This window comes from Felis catus, chromosome C1, assembly GCF_018350175.1.
Source record: "Felis catus isolate Fca126 chromosome C1, F.catus_Fca126_mat1.0, whole genome shotgun sequence".
In the NCBI taxonomy this organism is placed as follows: Eukaryota; Metazoa; Chordata; class Mammalia; order Carnivora; family Felidae; genus Felis; species Felis catus.
The window spans coordinates 4,274,539-4,296,857 of record NC_058375.1 but is presented as its reverse complement, the minus strand read 5'-3'; the positions used below and the strand labels follow the sequence as shown (position 1 = coordinate 4,296,857).

Sequence of the window (22,319 nt, the reverse complement as noted above, 5' to 3'; positions counted from 1 at the left end):
CCAACGTGCGCTGCCGCGGGCGGCCGGCAGAGGGCGCCCCCCACCCCCCGCCCCCGGCCTCTACTTTCCGCCGCACGACGGGCCGAGGGGCGGAGCGACCGGATCTCGGGAGATTCTCGCGCGGCAGGCGCCCGTGGCCAACATGGCGGATGCCCAGTTGCTTCTCAAGCGGGGTCCTTCCCGCTCCACGTGGCTGCGGGCCCGCAAGGCTCGGCCCCAGCTCGTCCTCAGCCGCCGGCCCCGCCGCCGGCTCGGGACCCTGCGCTGGTGCGGCCGGAGGCGCCTGCGGCGGCGGCTGCTACAAGCCCAGGCGGCCGGCGCGGACTGGCGGGAGAGCGGCTGCCTGGTGTCGCGCTCGGCCGCCCGGAGGCCCAAGACCGCGGCCCCCAGCCCGGCCCCGGCCGCGACCCCCGCCCCGAGTTGCCCCACGACCCTCCCCATCCCGCCGGTGCGGCCGGCCGGCCCGGGCCGCGCCTTGCTGCTGCTGCCGCGGGACCAGGTGGGTCGCGCCGGTGGGGGGAGGCTGGCCGGCCGAGATCGGGGGAGGGGGGGCGGGGGGGGGGGAATGGGGAGCAGCTCCGGGACTCGCGGGCTGGGAGAAGACCGTGCGGGCTCTGCGGCCCCGGGTCGAGAGCGTTCCTCCTGGCGGCGGTGCTGAGCAGGGGGTGACTAGGGACCTGTTGTGGAGCTCTAGGCTTTGAGAGCCGAAGGGAATCTAATAGCAGGAAATAACAGGACCAGCTCACGTTTACGGGGTGCTTAGAGATGCCGGGCTCTACGTTCTAAGTGTTTTAGGTTTATGAACCCTTTTAATACTCTCAGCTCTATGGAGTCATTACCTTCATTTCCGTAAATGTTTACGGACGAAGAAACTGAGGTATAGTTTGGGTAACTTGCTGAAAGGCGTAGAATAGGGGCAGAGCTAAGACTCAAACCGAGGCAGCTTAATTTCAGGACCTGGGCTCTTCACTTGGATGCTGGTGTGGGAGGTCTTCCTGCAGTGCCGGGGGATGTGAAAACCCAGGAACCGGAGAAACTTGGCAGGCAGTGGGCCTTGGTAGAGATAGGTCTGTGACAGCTGCAGAGCCCAGTTCATGGGACCCGCTTGTTTTTCATGTGTCTGTATACACCAGCCATCTCTGTAGCTGTGGTGGGATATGAAATTAGGTTAAGGATAATCAGTACCCGATGGCCACCTAGTACAACGTGTTGTTACTTAGAAGTTACTTGTTATGTGAATAGCAACTAAGAGTTTAGAATTTCATTGTATTTTGGAGAGAGTGAGTGAGCATGAGCAGGGGAGAGGGGCAGAGGTAGAAAGAGAGAGACTCCCAACCCAAGCAGACTCTACACGAAGTACAGAGCCTGATGCCGGGCTCGATCTCCCGAATTGTGAGATCATGACCTGACCCAAAATCAAGAGTCAGAGGCTGAAACCAACTGAGACACCCAGGCACCTCTAGACATATTTTTTATTTTTTATGTTTTTCAAATTTTTTTTTTAATGTTTATTTTTGAGAGAGAGAGCCCGTGCGCAGGGAAGGGGCAGAGAGAGGGAGACCCAAAATCCGAAACAGGCTCCAGGCTCTGAGCTGTCAGCACAGAGCCCGACGCGGGGCTTGCATTTACAAACCGTGAGATCATGACCTGAGCTGAAGTCTGATGCTTAACCAACTGAGCCACCCAGGTGCCCCAACACATTTTTTTTTTTTTTTTAAGAGGAAGGGGTTGCCTTCCTCAGTGGGTGGTGCATGCTACTCTTGGTCTCAGGGTCATCAGTTTGAGGCCCATGTTCAGCATAGAGTTTAGTTAAAAATAAAAAAAAAGTTTTGAAAATTTCAGTCATGGGGACACCTGGATGGCTCAGTCGGTTCAGCGTCCAACTCTTGATTTAGGCTCAGGTCATAACCTCACGGTTCATGGGATCAAGCCCTGCGTGGGGCTCAGCACTGACAGGGTAGAGCCTGCTTGGGATTCTCTCTCCCTCTCTCTGTACCCTTCCCCTGCTCATACTCTTATGAGTATGCTCTCTCTCAAAATTAATTAATTAAAAAAATTTTTTGCAGTCATTAGTAACAGGATTTGTCATGTTATTTCTTCTTTTTTGCCCACCCCCCTTTCCTTGTAGGGTTTTACTTTTAGCGGGATCTGCCGTGTGACGTGCCTCTATGGCCAGGTGCAGGTGTTGGGTTATACCATCAGCCAAGGCCACCCTGCCCAAGATGTCTTCTCTACCTACACTCATTCTCGCCTCACTATCAACGCAGTTCATTATTCTGTGCCTGAGAAAAGCAAGAAGGAGGTGAAGAGGGAAGCCCGAGCTTTGCTCAGATCTCATCTTAACCGGGGTAAGGAAAATAAATGGGTAATTTACTGAGGGTATACTATAATAAGGCTAGTGTTATTATTTTTATCTTTTTGTAATGTTTATTTTTGAGAGAGAGACAGAGCGCAGGCGGGGGAGGGGCAGAGAGAGAGAGGGAGACACAGAATCGGAAGCAGGCTCCAGGCTCTGAGTCGTCAGCACAGAGCCCGACGCGGGGCTCAAACCCATGAAGCGTGAGATCATGACCTGAGCTGAAATCAGACTCCCAACCGACTGAGCCATCCATGCGCCCCCAGTAATATTTGTATTTTTGTTTTTACTTTTGTTTATTTTGAGAGACAGCACAAGTCGGGGGGGGGGGCAGAGAGAGAGGGAAAGAGAGAGAATCCCAAGCAGGCTCCACATTGCTGGCCCAGAGCCCAGCACGGGGCTCAAACTCACAAAACTGTGAGATCATGACCTGGACCTAAACGCTTAACCAACTGCGACACCCAGGTGCCCCCAAGGCTAATATTTTTAGATGCTTCCTATTGCTAGATATTGTACACTTTTCTGTGTCTATTTAAACCTTCACATGGGTCCTGTGAGTGAAACTTATTTTCACCATTTTTCAGATGAGAAAAGTTACCCAAGGCCACACAGCTAGAGTGTGGCCAAAGCAATCCTGGATTGACTTCTCTCTCCATCCAGGTGTGTTCTTATTATGCAGTATGGTTTCTTGAAGAAGGCCCTTAACATAATTACTGCTCTCAAAAAGTTGACAATTCAGCTGAGGAGAAGGTGGTCCTAAACAGTGTAGAATTTAACAAAGTTACTATTTTTTCTTTTTCTTTTTCTTTCTTTCTCTCCTTTTCTTTTCTTTCTTTTCTTTTCATTTTATTATTTTTATTTATTTATTTTAATTTATTTTTAAAATTTTCATCCAAGTTAGTTAGCATATAGTGCAACAGTGATTTCAGGAGTAGATTCCTTAATGCCCCTTACCCATTTAGCCCATCCCCCCTCCCACAACCCCTCCAGTAACCCTCTGTTTGTTCTCCATATTTAAGAGTCTCTTATGTTTTGATCCCTTCCTGTTTTTATACCTTTTTGCTTCCCTTCCCTTACGTTCATCTGTTTTGTATTTTAAAGCCTTCATATGAGTAAAGTCATATGATGTTTGTCTTTCTCTGACCGACTAATTTCGCTTAGCATAATACCCTCCAGTTCCATCCACGTAGTTGCAAATGGCAAGATTTCATTCTTTTTGACTGCCGAGTAATATCCCATTGTATATATATATACCACATCTTCCTTTTTTTTTTTAATTTTTTAAAATTTATTTTTGAGAGAGAGAGAGAGAGAGAGCACGTGCAAGCATGAGTGGTAGAGGGGCAGAAAGAGGAGACACAGAATCTGAAGCATGCTCCAGGCTCTGAGCTGTCAGCACAAAGCCTGATGATACGGGGTTTGAACTCACCAACCGCGAGACCATGGCCTGAGTCAAAGTCGAACGCTTAACCCACAAAGCCACCAGGCACCCCAATATACCACGTCTTCTTTATCCATTCATCCATCGATGGACATTTGGGCTCTTTCCATTCTTTGGCTATTGTTGATAGTGCTGCTATAAACATTGGGGTGCACGTGCCCCTTCGAAACAGCATACCTGTATCCCTTGGATAGATACCTAGTAGTGCGGTTGCTGGGCCCTTGAGTAGTCCTGTTTTTAGTTTTTTGAGGAACCTCCATACTGTTTTCCAGAGTGGCTACACCAGTTTGCATTCCCATCTTTTTTTTTTTTTTTTTTCCCTAATGTTTGTTTATTTTTGGGAGAGAGAGAGAGTGCATGCCTGCTTGCACAGGGGAAAGGCACAGAGAGAAGGAGCCAGAATCCCAAGCAGGGTCTGTGCTGTCAGCGCAGAGTCCAACTCAGGGCTCGATCCCATGAACTGAACCATGAGATCGTGACCTGAGCTGAAATCGAGAGCCAGTCGCTTAACCAGCTGAGCCCCCCAGGCACCCCTGGAGTTACTATTTCTAAGGTACTTAATTTTTCTTTTTGCAGATGACAGATGCTGGTTGATGAAGAATTTTTCTCCTCTGTGTTCCATTGTGATGTTGGAACAGCTGAGAACCTCCACTGTAAACTTCTTAGTCAGCCACCCGGGTTTATCTTACGTCTTTGTACAAGAGGTACGACCAGTTTTCATTCAGAGTTGTGCTCGTTAGTTTCACCAGAACAGTCCTATCAGATGACTGTAGGATGCTCGCTTAGAGAGCAGCGTGGCTGTTGTGCTGTGCTGCGGGTTGTACAAAATGTCATACGTGTGTATGGTGAAAAGGTTTGTGTAGAACGGTCTGTCATGAAAAATGTCTCCCCTTCCCCGTGTTGTTCCCTAGCGAAAGCCGTTTTTTTCATATTGTAAGTGGTTAAATGCCTTTTGGAGTTATTTATTTTTTCGAAGTTTTGTTTTAACCTCCCTCTCAACGTGGGGCTCAAACACAGAACCTGAGGGTCAGGAGTTGCATGCTTTACCAACTGAGCCAGCCAGGTGCCCCGACTTTTGGAATTTTTTAAATGGTTTTCTTTTTTTTTTTCTTTTTAAATGATTATTTTTGAGGGGGTGGAGAGAGAGAGAGAAAGAGAGGGAGACAAAGCACATGCGGGGAGGGGTGGCAGAGACAGAGAGAGAGACAGAATCCGAAACAGGGTCCAGGCTCCGAGCTGTCAGCACAGAGCCCGACGTAGGGCTCAGACTCACGAACCGTGAGATCGTGACCTGAGCTGAAGTTGGAAGCTTAACCGACTGAGCCCCCCAGGCACCTCAGGATGGTTATCTTTTTATCTTAATTCATTCACTTGAGACAGTGAATAAATTTTTCTCTGTGAATGTACGTTGATGCACTTATACTTTCTGTCATCTCTCTGTCGTCTCCAAAGTTTTGCCGGTCACGTTCTTAATTTCTTAACAGTCACGCTCTGTTTCTATAATTCTTTCCCATGAGCCATAAATTGAGCCTAACCTACAGGATTTTTATCAGGCTGACTGGATGTGAGGCATGGGGAAGAATCAGGGATGACATCAAGCTCAAGCTTGTTAGCCTAACCGCCCGGGTGCGTGGAGTTACTGACCCGGGGGTAGGGGTGGGGGTGGGGGGGTTGGCGTAGGGGTTGCAGATTGAGATGTTAGCTTTGAGGTGCCTATTAGACCATTGGAGATGTCAAGTGGCCAGTTGCATGTGTGATTCTGGAGTTGGGAGCTTTCAGCAGAATGGTCTCTGGGCCGTGAGATGGGATAATAACACCAAGGGAGTGGATACAGAGAGGCAGAGAGGTTCGAAGTCTGAGCCCTTAGGCCCTGAGACCAGAAGAGGTGTGGATGAGGGAACAGCAGAGGCTGAGACAGAGTGGTCACTGATGGTAGAGAAAAACCAGAGTGTGGTCAGGAGGTGTTCAGAGGAGCTGGACGTGGGCAGTTGTGGCAGATGCTGATGGTAGGTGAGGCCTGAGAAGGGAGCTTGCGTGCAGGCGTGTGGTCTGGACTAGCGTGCCCGCAGTAGACCGCTGGGGCAGGTGGGGCAGACTGATTGGAATAAGGTCGGGAGCCCGGGCAGAGAGCAACTCTCAGGTTTAATAGTAAGAGATTTTGCCTTTGTAGAGTTAAGTGGTACGGGGAAGGAGAGAAATGACACAGTATTTGGAGGAGTGTGGTCAGAGTTTTGTTTTTTGTTAAGATGGATGAAAAAGCCCCAACAGGTTTGGACACAGCAGGTGGGAATGATCTAGAGCGGGGAGGGTGCCGAGGATGCGGCAGAGAGAGGTGAGGACACTCGAAGTGAGGCGTCCCGAAGGAAGGCTTCTGGTTCTGGTGTCTGCAGGCCTGGGGCAGTGGCCTTGGGAGCACGGGCAGCTGACCTAGAGTAGGAGTAGCAGGAGGAAACGGCGGGATGGGCTGCAGGGGTGTGTGGGGGGGGGCGCCAAGTAGAAGTTCTCTTCTGAGTGGTTCGTTTTGCTCCAGGAAGCAGATCAGGATCAATCACTGAGTGGGAGCAGAGCTAGTAAGTAGGTGTTGGAGGTTTGAGTGACAGAAGGTATGAAATGGGGGCAGGACAGCGAATGCACTGTTGTGGTTGCATCAGTTTAATCTAGTGCAGAACCCAGTAGCTTGGTGAGGACCGTGGAGAAGGAGGTGGAGGCCCCGTGTTACCGAGCTTTGCTTCTTGTAAGCGAAGATTCTAAACGCCTTGATTTTTTTTTTTTCCATTTATTTTTAACTTTATTTATTTATTTTTTTCTGGGACTTCACCACCACCGTTTATATTCCTCATGCTCTTTCTTGGGTAACTTTCCTCCCCCAGTGTGTGTTACTACATTCTAGCCTTATTTCTTCATATCCGGCAGATGGTGAACTTTATATGATCTCATAAGATGTTCTTTTTTTTTTCTCCCCCGGAGTTACTCTTATTTTGCTCTCCGTGACTGATAGTTGAGCAGAGTATAGAGTCTTTTCCTCAAAACCTTGGAGGCCTTGCTCCATTGTTCTCTAGAATTCAGAGTTGCTGATAGGAAGTCACACACCAGACTGATTCTCGTGCCTTCTACGATGTCTTTATCTTGGGGGTGATGAATTGCACGAGGATATGATCATGCATGGGGAGCTCTTCCTTGATCTTCTTCACCTTCACCCCAGAGGCCTTATTCCCTCTGAACCCCACCTGCGTCTGCAAGGGTCTGCTCTTGATGCTGTGGGTTGCTTCCGTGGTTTCCTGTTACTTCCGCTGGAGCGCCAGTGGGTTAGCGGGCCTGTCTTCCGCGTGCTCTCAGCTCTGTGCGTGTTCTTTGTCTTTTTACTTTATGTTTTTGGAGACCGCCTTGATGTTACTCTAAATCACCAACCTGTTGGACAGCTGTGGTCTTCTGTTGAATTGTTCTTGGGGCAATCACTTTTATATTTGCACAGGTTTTCCTTTCCTGGGAGGGCCTCCTGCAGAGGTGACGGCAGCCTGGAAGTATGTGTGAGCTAGGAGGACAGGTAGGGGTGACTGCAGGGACAGCTGACGAGCATTACGGAAGAGTTGGCTTTGGGCGTGAGAGAAAGGAGGGGCCAGGTTTATCTTCTGTAGCTCACAACTGTTTGAGGTTTACTAGCCTAGAACTAGACGAAGAAATGTGCACTGTGTTCATCTTTTCTTAAAGCTTGCATTGTTAATTTCAGAGCCCAACCTTCCAGATTAACTCTGAACATTTAGCCCTGAGGTCTGTTGGCATCAAAAGAGAGAAGAAGAAGAACGGCCTTCGTTTAACTGAGAGTGCCCTGTCTGCCATGGAAGAGCTAGTCGCTGTGTCCTGTGGTGAGTGGCGCATAGGGATAAACGGAGTGTTCGTCCACCAGAGCCTCAGAGGGTTATGATTTGCGATTAGAGCCCTAAAGAAGGTGGCTAATCCTAGGCGTCAATGTTTCTTTTGCCTCCAGAAGAAGTAGACGGCTGCCCTGTCATTCTGGTTTGTGGCTCTCAGGACGTTGGAAAGTCAACATTTAATAGATACCTGATTAACCAGTTGCTAAATAGGTAAGAGTGGGGTTTTTTTTTTGTTTTTATTTTTTGTTTCTTTCTTAATTTTTTTTTGTTTAGACACGTTATTAGATTTGGGGCATGAAATAGGATTTTTGACTTAAGAAACTAGACAGGAACGCATCTTGACGTCTAAGTAGAGATTGTCTACAAGTCTGTGCAAAGCCGCTCAGCTGAGCGATGACCGTCGCTGTTCTGCTGTGTTTGGGAGCGAGACAGTGACTGACCTTGCTTATCAGCGAGGGGGCAAGAGGGGCTGCCTGTCTTAGATTCTGTATTTGTCCATACCCAGAGGTTCAGAGTAGGGGGAAATTCTGTTGTATTTTGAAAGTAAAATTTTAGGTAGTACCAAGTTGTATCCATATTGTGAGTGGATACTGTGACTGTGCCTGCACATTTTCTTTTCGTTGATTGTCATGTTTGGAGCATCCAACCTAAAAGACTCTAAAAGGGTGGATTATGCCTGTGTGTTGCATAAAATCTATGAGATCTTATGTATTCATTTGACATAGTAAAGCTAGCTAAGGTTTTCTTTATTCCTTTCAAATTTTCAGTATTTCCTGTGTTGACTATTTGGAATGTGACCTGGGACAGACAGAATTTACGCCTCCAGGTTGCATTTCCTTACTTAATATTACAGAACCAATTCTAGGTATGTATTACACGTTTCTTTCTTTTTTTTTTTTTTAATGTTTATTTGTATTTGAGAGAGAGACTGAACACAAACAGGGGAGGGGCAGAGAGAGAGGGAGACACAGAATCTGAAATAGGCTCCAGGCTTTGAGCTGTCGGCACGAACCCAACAAAGGGCTTGAACTCACGAGCTATGAGATAATGACCTGAGCTAACGTAGGATGCTTCACCGACTGAGCCACCCAGCCTCCCCCCCCTTTTTTTAATGTTTGTTTATATTAGCGAGAAAGTGTGTTGTATATTTCTTAAATGTCTTGGTTTTATAAAACTCAAACATAATGATAGAAAAAACTAAAAAAATAAAAAGTATAAATATGAAAAAAAAAAAGGGTAAAAGTGAATATTCCCCCTTCCACCCAAACTCCTGGTCTTCTTATAACAGTTCTCCTAGCTTCCAAAAAACAAAACTATGGTAATTTTCTAGAGTTCCATTTTGGTAAATGGAACTAATACCCACTTTGTTGTGTGTAAATCAGAAACATACCTTCCTATAGTATTTACACTTTATGTAACCATATATAATGATTTAAACCTAGAAATTACATTGACACAGTACTGTTAACTACAGATTTTAATCAAAATCCATCAGTTGTCCTACTAACATCCTTTTTATGGTTCAGAATCCAACCCAGAATCCCATGTTGCTTTTTTTTAATGGTAAAACATACAAAATGTGATACTATTTACTGTTTTAACCACTGATAGGCTTACAGTTCAGTGACGTTAAGTACTTTCACAGTGTTCCGTAGCCATCACCACCTACATCCAGAATTTTTTCGTCATCCCAAACTGAAATGCTGTCCCTGTTAAATAGCACCTGTCCTCCTTCCTGCTCCTGGTGACCTCTGTTTTGCTTTCTGTCCCTGTGAGTTCACCTACTCCAAGCCCCTCCTGTAGGCAAGACCTTAACAATATCTGTCCTTGGGTGACTGTTTTTTTTCACTAAGCATAATTTTTTTTTCTTTTTGCTGATTTTAAAAGATTTATTCATTTATTTGGGGGGGGGGGAGGGGGTGGAGAGAATATAAGTGGGGAAGGGGCAGAGAGAAAGGGAGACACAGAATCCGAAGCAGGCTCCAGGCTCTGAGCTGTCGGTGCAAAGCCCAACACGGGGCTCAGAACTACAAACTGTGAGATTATGACCTGAGCCGAAGTCGGACGCTTAACTGACTGAGCCACCCAGAGGCCCCAATGATCAGTCTTCTTATGAACACAGGGTGCCTTTCCAATTTTTAGCTCTTTAATTTCTTTCAGCAAAATTTTGTGATTTTCAGTGTAGAAGTCTTTCACTTCCTTGGTTAGATTTGTTCCTAAGGATTGGATTCTTCTAGCAAATACTGTAAGTGGAATTGCTTTCCTAATTTCCTTTCCAGATTCTTCACTACTGGTATATTGAAACACACGTGATTTTTGTGTGTTGACCACGTACCCTGCAACTTTGCTGAATTCCCATATTACCTCCAGTAGGTTTCCTACGGATTTCTTTGGATTTTCTAGATAGAAGATCGTCATCTGCGGATAGAAATAGTTTTACGTCTTCCTTCCAGCTTGGATGCCTTCAATTCCTTTTTCCTGTCTAAGAAAAGGCTAGGACCTCCAGTACAGTGTTGAATAGGAGGAAACATTTCTTATTCCTCATCTTAGAGGGAATGCGCTTCACCATGCTGTCCATGCTGTCAGCTGTGGGTTTTCACTGTCAGTTGCGTTCCTTCTTCAGGGTGAAGAAGCTGCCTTCTTTTCCTAGCGTGTGGAATGTTTGTTGTCGTGAAAGGGCGTTAGGTTTTCGTCAAGTGCTTTTTCTGTGTCTGTCAAGATAGTTGTGTGATTTTTGTTTGGTTGACTTTTAAATTTTATTTATTTATTTAAAAAATGTTTTTTTAAGTTTATTTATTTTGAGAGAGAGAGAGAGAGCATGCACATGAGCAAGGGAGGAGGCAGAGAGAGAGAGAATCCCAAGCAGTCTCCAAGCATGGAGCCCAACATGGAGCTTGATCCCATGAACTTTGACATCATGACCTGAGCTGAAATCAAAAGTCAGACGCTTAACTGACTGAGACACCCAGGCACCCCTGTTTAGTTGACTTTTAACAGGTTTAAGATTTGAGTTTTAAAGTAATCTCTGTACCCCATGTGGGGTTTGAACTGGTAATCCTGAGATCAAGAGTTTCACTCTCTATTGACTGAGCCAGCCAGGCATCCCTGTTTAGTTGACTTTTAAGAGAAGCAGATGATATATCACGTTGCTGGATATGTTCTAGATTTAACAGACTTTTTGACAATGAGAATAAGTAGAGCATTCACGTTGCTTTTACAGTTTTATCAAAACTAATTGTTTGGACTTTGCTCTTTAGCTGGTTTCATTGTTCCTTTGTTTCTTTTATGTTTTCCCCAGTGCATTTACTTTTCTTTTTTACCCCTTAATATTTCAGTAGGTGTTTCCCCAAACAAGGACACTCCGCTATATAATCCTAATGCAGCCACCAAATCAGAGCAGCTGAACTGCTGGAGTGCTGTCCCTCGTCCATCATCCAGCTGCCTGCCCCAGCCCAGCGTATATTTGCAGATCTTTAGTCCTCGGTCTGGAGCAGTTCCTCCAGCTTTCCTTATCGTTCATGACCTTGGCAATTTGGAAGAGTACCTGTCGAGTGCCCCTCATGGCTTGATTGAGGTGTGGTGCTGTGTTCTCAGTGCATCATGTCAGCAAGCTGTCAGTTGGCCCTGTCACCAGAGAGGTTGCCTCTGATCATGTGGTTAAGATAAGTGTTTGCCAGGGTATTCCACTCTGTCTGTAACTAGGTGTATTATTTGTTACTTCTTCTGGGGTGTCACTGCTTGTAGATCCCCTCGGTGGACACAGCTAGGAAATACATGCACGTTTTAACCCATACGTGTATATTACGTGCGTACGTATTCGTACATACATATACACTACGTTTACACTTCTGTGTACATATTTTCTATTTATTAAGAGCCACAAGTTTACTGCAGTCATTCTGATTCTGGTCTGACACCCTGGGTTTATTCTAGTTAGCCTTCCTCCTCTCGTATTTATAAGTTCCATATCTGATGATAAGAACTCTGGCTGTGATTGTTGTCAGTGTATTTACATATTTACTCAGTCTCTTTGTATTTGTTCAATCCCTCTGCTATGCAGGCCACTTCCTCAGCTGTGGGCTGCCCCAAGTCCCCTTACTCCACCTTTGAGGGGAGCCTTGCCAGCCCTGTCCCAGGTGGCCTGGCACCAACCACATTAACCAAGGCCCTCACCCTGCTGACTGTGGTGCCATGTGGTCCTGGTCACCAGCCAGATAAGGGAAGTAGGTCAGTTTTGACAGACTGGTGCTACAGTTAGGAATGTTTGCTCTGGGGGCACCTGGGTGGCTCAGTTGGTTAAGCAAGCGTCCAACTCTTGATTTCAGCTCAGGTCATGATCTCGCAGTTCATAGGTTCGAGCCCTGTGTGGGGCTGTGTTGACAGCACGGAGACTTGTTGGGTTTCTCTGTCTTCTATCTCTGCCCGTCCCCCATTCACGTTCTCCCTCTCCCTCTCCCTCTCCCTCTCCCTCTCCCTCTCCCTCTCCCTCTCCCCCTCCCCCTCCCCCTCCCTCTCCCTCTCCTTCAAAAAATAAATAAATAAACATTAAAAAAAAAAAGAAAAAAAGGAACGTTTTCTCTGGAGCTGAATCATCTGAGTTCAAGTGCAGTTGGTATCTACTAGCTGTATGATCTTGGTCAGTTAATCTGTGTCCTCCTCTATAAAAATGGGTGTAGTAATACTACCTACCTCAGGATTTTTATGACAATTAGAGACTACTTGTGAAATACATGGGGCATAGGAAGTGCTACATGCTAGTGAGTGATTGCTGCTTACTTGTCCGAGGATGGGGACATGGTTTTGTTCACACGTGTATCCTGAGTATCTAGAAAGATACTGACTTGGCTCACTGAGCATCAGTGTCTTGTCGGTGCTCAGTAAATGAATGGCCATATTAGCACATAATAAGAATTGGGATTAATTATATGTGACAATGAGGGGGCGTGCCTGGGTGGCTCCTTTGGGTAAGTATCCAACTTCAGCTCAGGTCATGATCTCACAGTTCGTGAGTTCAAGCCCCTGTCGGGCTCTGTGCTGACAGCTGGGAGCCTGGAGCCTGCTTCGGATTCTGTGTCTCCCTCTCGCTCTGCCCCTCCCCCACTTCCACTCTGTCTCTGTCTCTCTCAAAAATAAACATTAAAAGAACATGAAGATGTCTTTATTAAATTTAAAGCTAAGATTTTTTTTTTTTTTTTTTGAGAGAAAGAAGGCACAAGTGAGCGAGGGGCAGAGAGGGAGAGAAAGAGAAGTGGGGCTCGCGTTCACCTGATGTGGGACTTGAACTCACTAACCCTGAGATCATGACCTTAATGACTGAGCCCCCCAGACGCCCTGAAAGCTTAGAATTCTGAAAACGAGATACAGCTATTCCCAGTAGTAGGATAGATAATCTTGAACTTCTTGCGAATCTTTGTCACTGGCAATGGCCGACACGGAGCCCTCGCCTCTTTTTAAATAGTCCTGCAAACTCTCACCTTTATCTTCCTAGGACCACCTTTTACTCACCAGAGGACACCGCAGAAAATGGTATATTATGGGAAACCTTCTTGTAAAAACAACTATGAGAATTATATTGAGATAATACAGTACGTGTTCAGCTCCTACAAGAGAGAGGCCCCTCTCATCGTCAACACGATGGGCTGGGTGTCAGGTAAGCCTGCGGAGGCGCATCTCGCGGCAGAGGGTGGGCGGTACGAGTAAGCTTTTGGCTTCGGGCAGTAACGCTGAAGCCCCGTTCTCAGGAAATCGTTCTTACTGATCTTTCTGTGTCGCAGACAGATGTACCGTTTTCTCGTAGAAACGTGTCCTTGCGTTTTAGTGTGCCAACTGCTCGTGTCCCCTTCCTCACAGACAAGGGGCTTCTGCTTCTCATCGATCTCATCCGGCTGCTGTCTCCCAGCCACGTGGTCCAGTTCAGTTCCGGGCGGAGTAAGTACATGCCAAACCTCACTCCTGACTATGTGGACGACACGGACGGCCTGTACACAAAGAGCAAGTCCAGAATCCGGAACAGAGGTTTCCAGCTGGCGGAGTTCACAGAGAGTTTGGAATTTGCCGATGAAGAAAAGGAGAGTCCCGTCGTGTTCACCGGACATAAGCTGATTTGCGTCCAGTCAGACTTTGCATTTAGAAAAACGCCAAGAAACAGGTGAGTCAGCCACCGTGGGTGGAGGATGGAGTTCTGTCCGGTGTAACAAGCCTCTCTGCTCGCATTTCCTTAAAGGGAAGAAGTTCTCTACGAATGTTCAAATCTCTGCCACAGCTACGTGTTTATGAAGGAGAATCGGCTATTTTCTGAGCCATTATTTTCCCAATGGAAATACAGACAGTCCCTGATTTAAGATGGTTTGATTTCCAAAAAAAAATTTTAGGGGTGCCTGGGCGGCTCAGTCGGTTAAGTGTCCAACTTCGGCTCAGGTCATGATCTCACGGTTCGTGGGTTCAAGCCCCGCATCGGGCTCTGTGCTGACAGCTGGGAGCCTGGAACCTGCTTCGGATTCTGTGTCTCCCTCTCTCTCTGACCCTCCCCTACTCGTGCTCTGTCTCTCCTTCTCTCAAAAATAAACATTTAAAAATTTTAAAAAAGTTTTTTTAATTTTTTTTTTTTAAGTTTATTTACTTATTTTTGAGAGAGACAGAGTACAAGCAGGGGAGGGGCAGAAAGGTAGGGAGACACACAATCCGAAGCAGGCTCTGGGGTCTGACCTGTCAGTACAGAGCCCGATGCAGAGCTTGGACCCATGAATCCTGAGATCATGACCTGAGCCAAGTCAGATGCTCAACTGACTGAGCCCCTCAGTCGCCCCAGTGTGCGAGGTGTCTTAAAGGCGTTTTCATCCTTCCATATTTTCAGCTTCCGGTGGGTGTATGAGGATGAAACCACATCATAGGTTGAGGAAGACCCATAGCCAGAAGCGGCCTCCAGCTCTGGTTGCCAAGAGCCTTTATTTAAAGGCGAGTCTTTAGGCGTCATGTTTTTCCAGTGGGTTTACAGAAAGGCAGGGTGTGCCAATGTCAAGGTGGGAGTGTGTGCTCGTGTATGTATAATCTGTGTAATGACCGATGTACTGTGTTGCTGAGTGGGAGGTGGATGTGTAAGGTTAAATCTCTACTTCGTTCTGATTTACTTTTCAGAGAGTCGCATAACAAAGTTCTTCGTGATCTGGCGGTACTGGGTTACCTCGGCCAGCTGCAGCCCCCGGTGCCAAAACCACTTTATCCTTTACATGGTCTGACACCCTATCAGGTAACCTGAACTTGTACGAGGAATTGTCTTTGCTTACTTAGCCAACACTTGTATGGCTTCCTGTGAGGTGGGCGTTCTTCTGGCCTCTTACCCCAGAACAGCCCTGTTCTGTGGCTTCTGTAACTGCCTCAGTTTACAGATGGGAGGTTGAAAGCTCTAGCTTGAGAGTCCACGCTCTTAGCTGCTGCCCTGTGTTGGGCATGACTGTGCTTCGTGCTGGTTAAGAACGTTCTTCCTGGGGGTGCCTGGGTGGCTCAGTCATTTAAGTGACTCTGGATTTCGACTCAGGTCATGATCTCAAGGTTCATGAGTTCGAGCCCTTCATCAGGCTCTGCACTGACAGTACAGAGCCTGCTTGGGATATTCTCTCTCTCTCTCTCTTTGCCTCTCCCCTGCACACACTTGTGCTCGCTGTCTCTCTCTCTCTCTCTCTCTCTCTCTCTCTCAAGAATAAACATAAAAAAAAAAAAAACGTTCTGCCTCATCCTGGAGGTGGTGCTGGGGAGCCCAGCTCTAGCATTTCTACTTTTGAGCTGCGTGTTTTGGTATCTTAGGCGGAAAACAGAGGCTGGGCCGAACCTCCCAAGACGGTCATGTGGAAGCAGTGAGTCTTCACAGTGGTCAGAAGGGGAGGCTCACCCCGCTTGCATTTGCGTCTTGGAATCCCCCTAGACTTCACCCCATTCAGGTTATCTTGAGACTTGCTTGAGTCTTGTGTGTCTGTTCAGACAAGAAAGTTCTAGACATCAGTTTAGGTGTCTAGCAAGTGTTGGCTGGCAAAGAACTTCTTTTGAATTTCTCTGTGTTAAATATTTAGCCAATGTTTGTTAGTGTTTCCATTCTGTTTAGATACTTTTTGGTAAGCACTTTGGCCAACATAACTAACTTACTAATCTCCCTCCCTCCTTCCTTTTCTTTTCTTTTCTTTTCTTTTCTTTTCTTTTCTTTTCTTTTCTTTTCTTTTCTTTTCTTTCTTTTTAATATTTATTTTTGAGAAAGTAAGAGAAGGGAGAGACAGAGAGAGGGCGGACAGAGGATCCAAAGCGGGCTCTGTGCTGACAGCAGCGAGCCTGATGTGAGACTTGAACTCACGAACCGCAAGATCATGACCTGAGCCAAAGTCAGATGCTCAACCGACTGAGCCACCCAGGTGCCTCTGGCCAACGTAACTTTAGATAGCTGGTTAGTCAACTTTTAAAAATTAAAAGTAATCTTTCCAGTTGAATTAATTGAGGGAGATGCACATTTGTTTTCCAGGTCCCTTTCAATGCAGTTGCTCTCCGAATTACTCACGCTGACGTCGCTCCTACCCATATATTGTATGCTGTGAATGCCAGCTGGGTTGGTCTTTGCAAGATCCTAGATGATGTTAGAGGGTACGCAAATGGACCAATCCTGCTCGCCCAGACTCCAATCTGTGATTGCTTGGGATTTGGTGAGTGAGAGCAAACCATGTCTGTATATCAACTGAAATTGATCCCCTTCTCCGCCTGTAAATGGCTGGTCTTGACCTTGTATCAGTCTCCCGGCTGGAGTGATCAGAGAGTGCCTCTGGCTTCTATACAGTGGGCCTGGGGGCTGGTGGGCAGGAAGGAAGCAGCATTTTCTCTGCTTCTCCTGCCAGCTCTACATCTAGGATTCTTGAGGGCCCGGTCATGACCTTCTTCTCACTTGACACATTTTCCCTAGGCCACCTGTCCCCATGCTGGGACCCTAGATCTACCTTTAGGCTGATCTCACTGGATCTCTGTAGCCTGACTGTGTGTCTGAGTTCCAAGCCCACGTTAGCAGTGTGTGTCTTCACTTGGGTATCTCACTGGCATCTGAGTCCTAGGTCCATGACTGAGGTCCTAATGTTCTCCCCAGAACCCCTCCCACCCGGCATCCTCTCCTGTTCCCAGGCCTGTGAAGAATCCTTGGAAGATTCACCCTGCCCTGGGTCTGCCTGCCCTGGGTCCACCTCTGCTCACCACATTCAACCCGCTAGCAGGTTTTGGTAGCTCGTTTCCCAGGGACGTCAGATTCCTCCGTCCGTCTCATTTCTTCTTACTCTGCCAAGAGTCTGGGCCACCGTTTCCGTGCCGGACTTCACGGTCGGGTGGTCTGAGGACAGACATGATCATGTCACATCCTGGTGGTCCCCATCACCTGGGCCCAGGACCATTGGCCTCGTACTGCTTTGGGGCCCTTCCTCCTTCGCCAGGCCTACCTCATGTGATTGTCCGCCTGGCTCACTGAGGTCAATAAATGTCAGGGTATGATTCTAGAGGGGTGCTGGACTTACGTAACCCGAAATTAGCAAAACCCTTAAATAATCACAAATTTTTGCTTCATATACTACTGCTCCGCAGAAGTGTTTCCACAGAAACTGTGTCACCTGGTACCGACCCTGAAGGAGGAATTGGTGATGGGGAAAGATTGTGTCGTCTGTCTGTTCCTCATGGTGGCTTTTCTCCCTCTGGTCTGTGTGCGCCTTATTGAAGACAGTCCGGGACTCTGGCATATGGACCACTTTGGTTCCTCACAGCTAAACAAGGAGAAGGGGACTAAGAGTCGTCAGATACTCCTGTCTCTTGGAACTTTGTATTTTCAAAGCAAAACACAGTTGAAATGGAAATTAATTTTATTTTTTTTATTAAAAAAAATTTTTTTAATGTTTATTTATTTTTGAGGGAGAGACAGAACATGAGCAGGGGAGGGGCAGAGAGAGGGAGACACAGAATCTGAAGCAAGATCCAGGTTCTGAGCTTTCAGCACAGAGCCTGACGTGGGGCTCGAACCCACGAACCGTGAGATCGTGACCTGAGGTCAGATGCTTAACCGATTGAGCCACCCAGTCCCCCCTGAAATTCTTATTTTAAAAGCCATTCTTTGATTCTCAGTGGTAGGGAGATTTAATATTTTCCAGAAAGGATATCTTAGTGTTTTGTGTGTCTTCAAGGAATTTGTAGAGGGATCGACATGGAGAAGCGGCTGTACCACATCCTCACTCCTGTGCCCCCAGAAGAGCTAAGAAATGTGAATTGCCTATTGGTCGGAGCCATTTCCATTCCGCAGTGTGTCTTCAAGAGCCAGGTGAGCACTCACACTCCCAGGGGCAGCCCTGAAAGTTGCTGGTCGTGTCCATGGCGAAGAGAGTCATGGACACACGTTATTGTGTGGGAAACTCACACTTGGTTGTAGAAGCTGGATGAGGCAGATAGAGTGTCAGGGTGGCCTCATGGTCCAAGACCATGAATTGCCGCCATTTGTGGTCAGGGGTCCAGTGGTAGAGCCATCATCCCAGAAGTAGCTTGTGGGAAAAGAGGGCAGAGGTGATCTCTCCAGAGTTACCCCGTCCTGAGGACAGTCTTTGGGCACATTGATGGGAAGGTCGTGTTGGCCAAGGACATCTGTGTGGTGGCCTGAAAGCCAGACTGCCAGGCCTGGCGGCCTGGGGAGGCCACGGACGTCCCACCCCTCCTAGCTGCTTGTCCTAACTTGTGTGAGAGAGAAACACACCCACGCCCACTTACTCTCGGTCAATGTGTTTGTGGAGTTGAATTGGACAGAAAGAAGGCAGTGAGCTTTGTGACTGGGCCAGTTGCATCAAGGGAGCTGTCTGGGGGGAGGGGGACCAGAGGCCTTAGGAGTGTGAGGGCCTTTCTCAGACTCTCACTTTTAACAGTATTTTCTGAAAAGAAAAGAAACACTACAAATTCTGACTGGCAGGACTTGGGACTTTCCCTCATCCTCCTTGTGTTTGTTTCTGTTTCAGCGTGGGCTTGAAGGGACAATACCTTACGTCACAACAGATTATAATTCTAAACTTCCTGGAGCATCAGAGAAAATTGGAGCAAGAGAAACCGAGGAGACCCGTGAAGAGAAAGTACACCCAAAACCTAAGCTCTATCGAAAAATAAACTGATACTGATGTGGTCCATAGGGGCAGGAGCTTTTCTACCAGAAAACTCGTCTCGGTCTGCAGCCTGACGTCAGACTGACGGCGATGGCGGGAATTGTGCGGTGACGCAGCAAGCAGAGCTCCCTGGGTAACTCGTGGATCTGTTGAGAGTAAATTTAACTCTTTTTTTTTTTCCTTATGTTTTTCTTATTTATTTTTGAGACAGAGAGAGACAGAGCGTGAGCTGGGGAGGGGCAGAGAGAGAGGAAGACACAGAATCTGAAGCAGGCTCCAGGCTCCCAGCTGTCAGCACAGAGCCTGATCTGGGGCTCGAACTCACAAACCGTGAGGTCATGACCTGAGCCAGAGTCAGACACCCAACCAACTGAGCCACCCAGGCACCTCTAAATTTAACTCTTTTCCAAGCTACGTGATCTAGAGTTCTGCCCTAGTGTACTGTATGGTTCATCGTACTTTTTTATTTTCTAAAGGGTTAAAGCAACAGGAAAAAGTTTGAACATCATTAGAACAGAAAGAACACAGTTGATGCCTCAAAAAACTCTTTAACGTCCTGGTTTGGGGAATCTGAATAAAAATAGGGAAACTGGGGCCACAGAAATCTACCAAAGAGGAAGGAAGGCCGGCCAGCGGGGTCGCAAGCATAACAGGATGTGGGGGCTCCCCTCGTCCTCGAGCAGCGATGGCAGACGGGCAGGAGGTCCAGCAGTGGGCTCCACTTGTGGACGGTCAGGGCCAGGCGGTCGTTCTCATCTCGTCATTTGGTGCTGTCCACGTTCTCTTCCATTCCTGTGGCCTGGTGTGTCCGGCGTTAAAAGATCATGTTTGGTCTGCTCAATTTAATCAAGGCTTAATAGTTAACAAAGTTTGGACTCAAAAACCCTTTGTATTTTGGGGTTTTTTTTTGTTTTATCTGATGACTGTAAGCTGAAAAAGTTGCTTTGAAATCCAGGAAACCTTTCCTGTGGCCTCTTTACAACTCTGTCTGTCCTAATTGACTTCTCATCTGAGGTTGAAGACCCAGTGTGCACAGAGCTGCACCCCAGGCTGTTGGAAGGACAGACAGGGCACCTGTGGGAAGCCCCATCTTGCCTTTGACAGCTGGACGTGAACTCGTATATAAGGACGGACAACTCTGTGTCATGAGCGCTTTCTCCTAGGGGCACTGGAGGCCGGCGATGACACCATTCTCCCAGATGGCTTTGGGGAAGATGACGGGAATCCATCCTTTGCCCTTTTCCCGGTTATCCCAGTTCCTGATCCCCCAGGGTTGGAAGTGGTTTCAGTAAACAAAGGTGTCAGGTGGGATCATGTCATTTGTGCACTTAGATCAGTGAGAATCTGATGAAGGTAGCATTTCAAACTAGTCTTGTGAATTCCAGCTTCCTACGGCTCGTGTGGAAGGCAGGTCGTTCCGATGTGAGTTTTAACATCTGTGTTCATCAGTTATCACCGTCCTACTTCCCCTGGTGGCCCCTCGCCTCTCGGAGACCTGCACTCACAAATTCTCACTGGAACTCTGCCACCCTCCAGGATTGGTTTTGATTCCCTAGACCGTTTAAGGTCTAACTTAGTTGCCTCTTATTTGGTTCTAAATTTACCTTGTGTGTGTTTTTCTATCTTGGCCTTGCCAAGAGTTTTAACAGTCTGCCATCATCAGCTTTCTGCCTCCTTCCCTACTTCCTTGTGTCTTTACGGTGGTCCCCACTGTAGGTCATTGGCAGCAGGTGTCCAGAGGAAGGAAAGTGGGGCCCTGGCACTTGAGTTTTCATTCCGTCTAGGCCTGCCTTTGGCCCGACTTCCCTTCTGCTCTTCAGGGCTGTCCACGAGTGACGTAAACAAGCGTTGCCGCTAGAGGGAGCTGCCAGCCACCGGTCAGATGGCCATCGGGCTAGCACGGGCCCCGGAACCTGCCTGGGACATTCTGGAGGCTGAGACCCTGGGGACTTGGCTCTCTGGCCAGCTCAGTGGGCCTGCTCAGACTGGCAGTGGTGCCATCCGCCCCGGATGTCAGTCCCTTTGTCAGTGTCAGCAGTATGGTAGGAAGTTCTATACTCGAGTTATTCTCAACAAAAACTCCGTGTGTGTGTGTGTGTGTGTGTGTGTGTGTGTGTGTGTGTGTGTGTATGATTCCATGCTTATTTAAGGAAAAGAAATAATGTGACTCAGAACTTGAAACCCCTAGTTGCTCCTTTTGTGGTGGTTTTAATGAGATTCCTCTACAGGAAAGATAGATGTGAAAATAGATGACAAGATTCTTGGATCCTGGGGTTTTATTTTGTGAACAAAGTTCAGCTCCCAGCTGTCCTCTGTTAGGCCTGGGGGTGGAAGCGGTGACACCCCCGGAGAGCTGGCCATGGAAACGAGGTCTGAGAAAGGGGAGAGGGCCAGTTGAGCTGGCCCTTCAGGTGCCTTGAATGTTTGCGAAATCGGTCTGGAAGAGGCCTGCGGGGGTGGGGGTTCCTGGGCTGGGTGGACGGAGCCCAGCCCTCTGCTGGGACCCCTGTGACAGGTGGCCGCTTACCTGCTGGACTCGGGTTTCTGCCCAGCCGCGTGAGCACCAGAGGACACGGGAGCAGGTTCCTGCCGTTGTGCCAGACGGTGATTTTTTTGTATTTAATTGTCCGATTGCTAGCTTCCTTCCTTAGGCTTCTGTGTGGCCGTATAGTGGGTAAGGCGGCAGGCTTTGATGTCCGAGCTGAGTTGGAATCCCAAGGGGCCACGGGCCAGCCGAGGAACTTTGCAAGAGATATTTGACCTCAGCCTGTTCACTTCTGAGATGGGTTGGTGGCTGTTCCCTCGGGTGCCTGTGCGTGGGGTGCATGAGACTTGTCTATACGTGGCGGGGCAGTGTAGACGGGGACCAAGATCGTGTTCCTTACGGTCACACTGGGTCGAAGAAACTAAATGTTTAAGTCCACAGCTGTCTTCCCTTTCTAGCCAAGTGTACTGTTGTCACAACCAGGGACGTGGGTTCCATACCCTCCACTGAGTCCCCGTTCCTAGAAGTTTTTCATAGACTTCCACTGAACTGCTTTTCAAGTTGTATGAACACGTCACACGTGTGGTACGTGGCTTTAGCCACACCACGTGGGTGATCACTGTCTCGTCTGGTGTTTTTCTAAACGGCACGTGTGTTCTGCAGAATTGGGGGTCCTGCCGTACGTATGGTTTTCTATGCAGCTCTTTTCAGTTAACACGTGAACTTCTGTACCATTAAAGATTTTTGAGAACATGAGTTTAATTGTGTACTTTTATTACGTATGCACAGATAGACCATTTTACTCCAGGGAGTTATTTGAACGCGGGAGATGTTGTGACGAACACTGGGGAGAATAAAGCATTGGGACGTGGGATCTGGATGCCAGAGCAGGGAAGACAGGAAATCCTAGCAGAGGCCGGTGCCCTTTTCCGGCACAATATTGAGCGCAATGGGAGTTTAAGTTTTGTTTGGGCCCGAGGATGTAAGTTAAGAGAAAACGCTGTCTCCTTTCCGCCCCATC

At 47.7% G+C, this 22,319-nt stretch overlaps 1 protein-coding gene across 2 annotated transcripts; it reads left to right on the top strand.

Moving 5' to 3' along the window:
• Nucleotides 1-100: 100 nt before the first annotated feature.
• On the top strand, nt 101-22,054 carry NOL9 (nucleolar protein 9). 2 transcript variants are annotated; one of them, XM_023258045.2, is made up of 12 exons: nt 101-499; nt 2,129-2,348; nt 4,374-4,501; nt 7,525-7,660; nt 7,786-7,879; nt 8,437-8,534; nt 13,158-13,319; nt 13,520-13,817; nt 14,804-14,915; nt 16,173-16,350; nt 17,857-17,990; nt 18,673-22,054. In XM_023258045.2, exons 1-12 carry the CDS (start codon nt 143-145, stop codon nt 18,820-18,822), a joined length of 2,067 nt encoding a protein of 688 aa, XP_023113813.1. In that variant the 5' UTR covers nt 101-142; the 3' UTR covers nt 18,823-22,054. The 2 variants fall into 2 exon arrangements, with proteins under 2 accessions (XP_023113813.1, XP_023113812.1); XM_023258044.2 differs by having other exon boundaries at nt 106-499; nt 7,783-7,879.
• Nucleotides 22,055-22,319: the final 265 nt, after the last annotated feature.

Excerpts from the sequence above, each read along its gene's own strand:
- NOL9 (XM_023258044.2), top strand. The coding sequence starts at position 143 with ATGGCGGATGCCCAGTTGCTTCTCAAGCGGGGTCCTTCCCGCTCCACG. Across the intron at positions 500-2,128 it reads TGCTGCTGCCGCGGGACCAG|GGTTTTACTTTTAGCGGGAT; the intron begins GTGGGTCGCGCC and ends CTTTCCTTGTAG. Across the intron at positions 13,320-13,519 it reads CACGATGGGCTGGGTGTCAG|ACAAGGGGCTTCTGCTTCTC; the intron begins GTAAGCCTGCGG and ends CCTTCCTCACAG.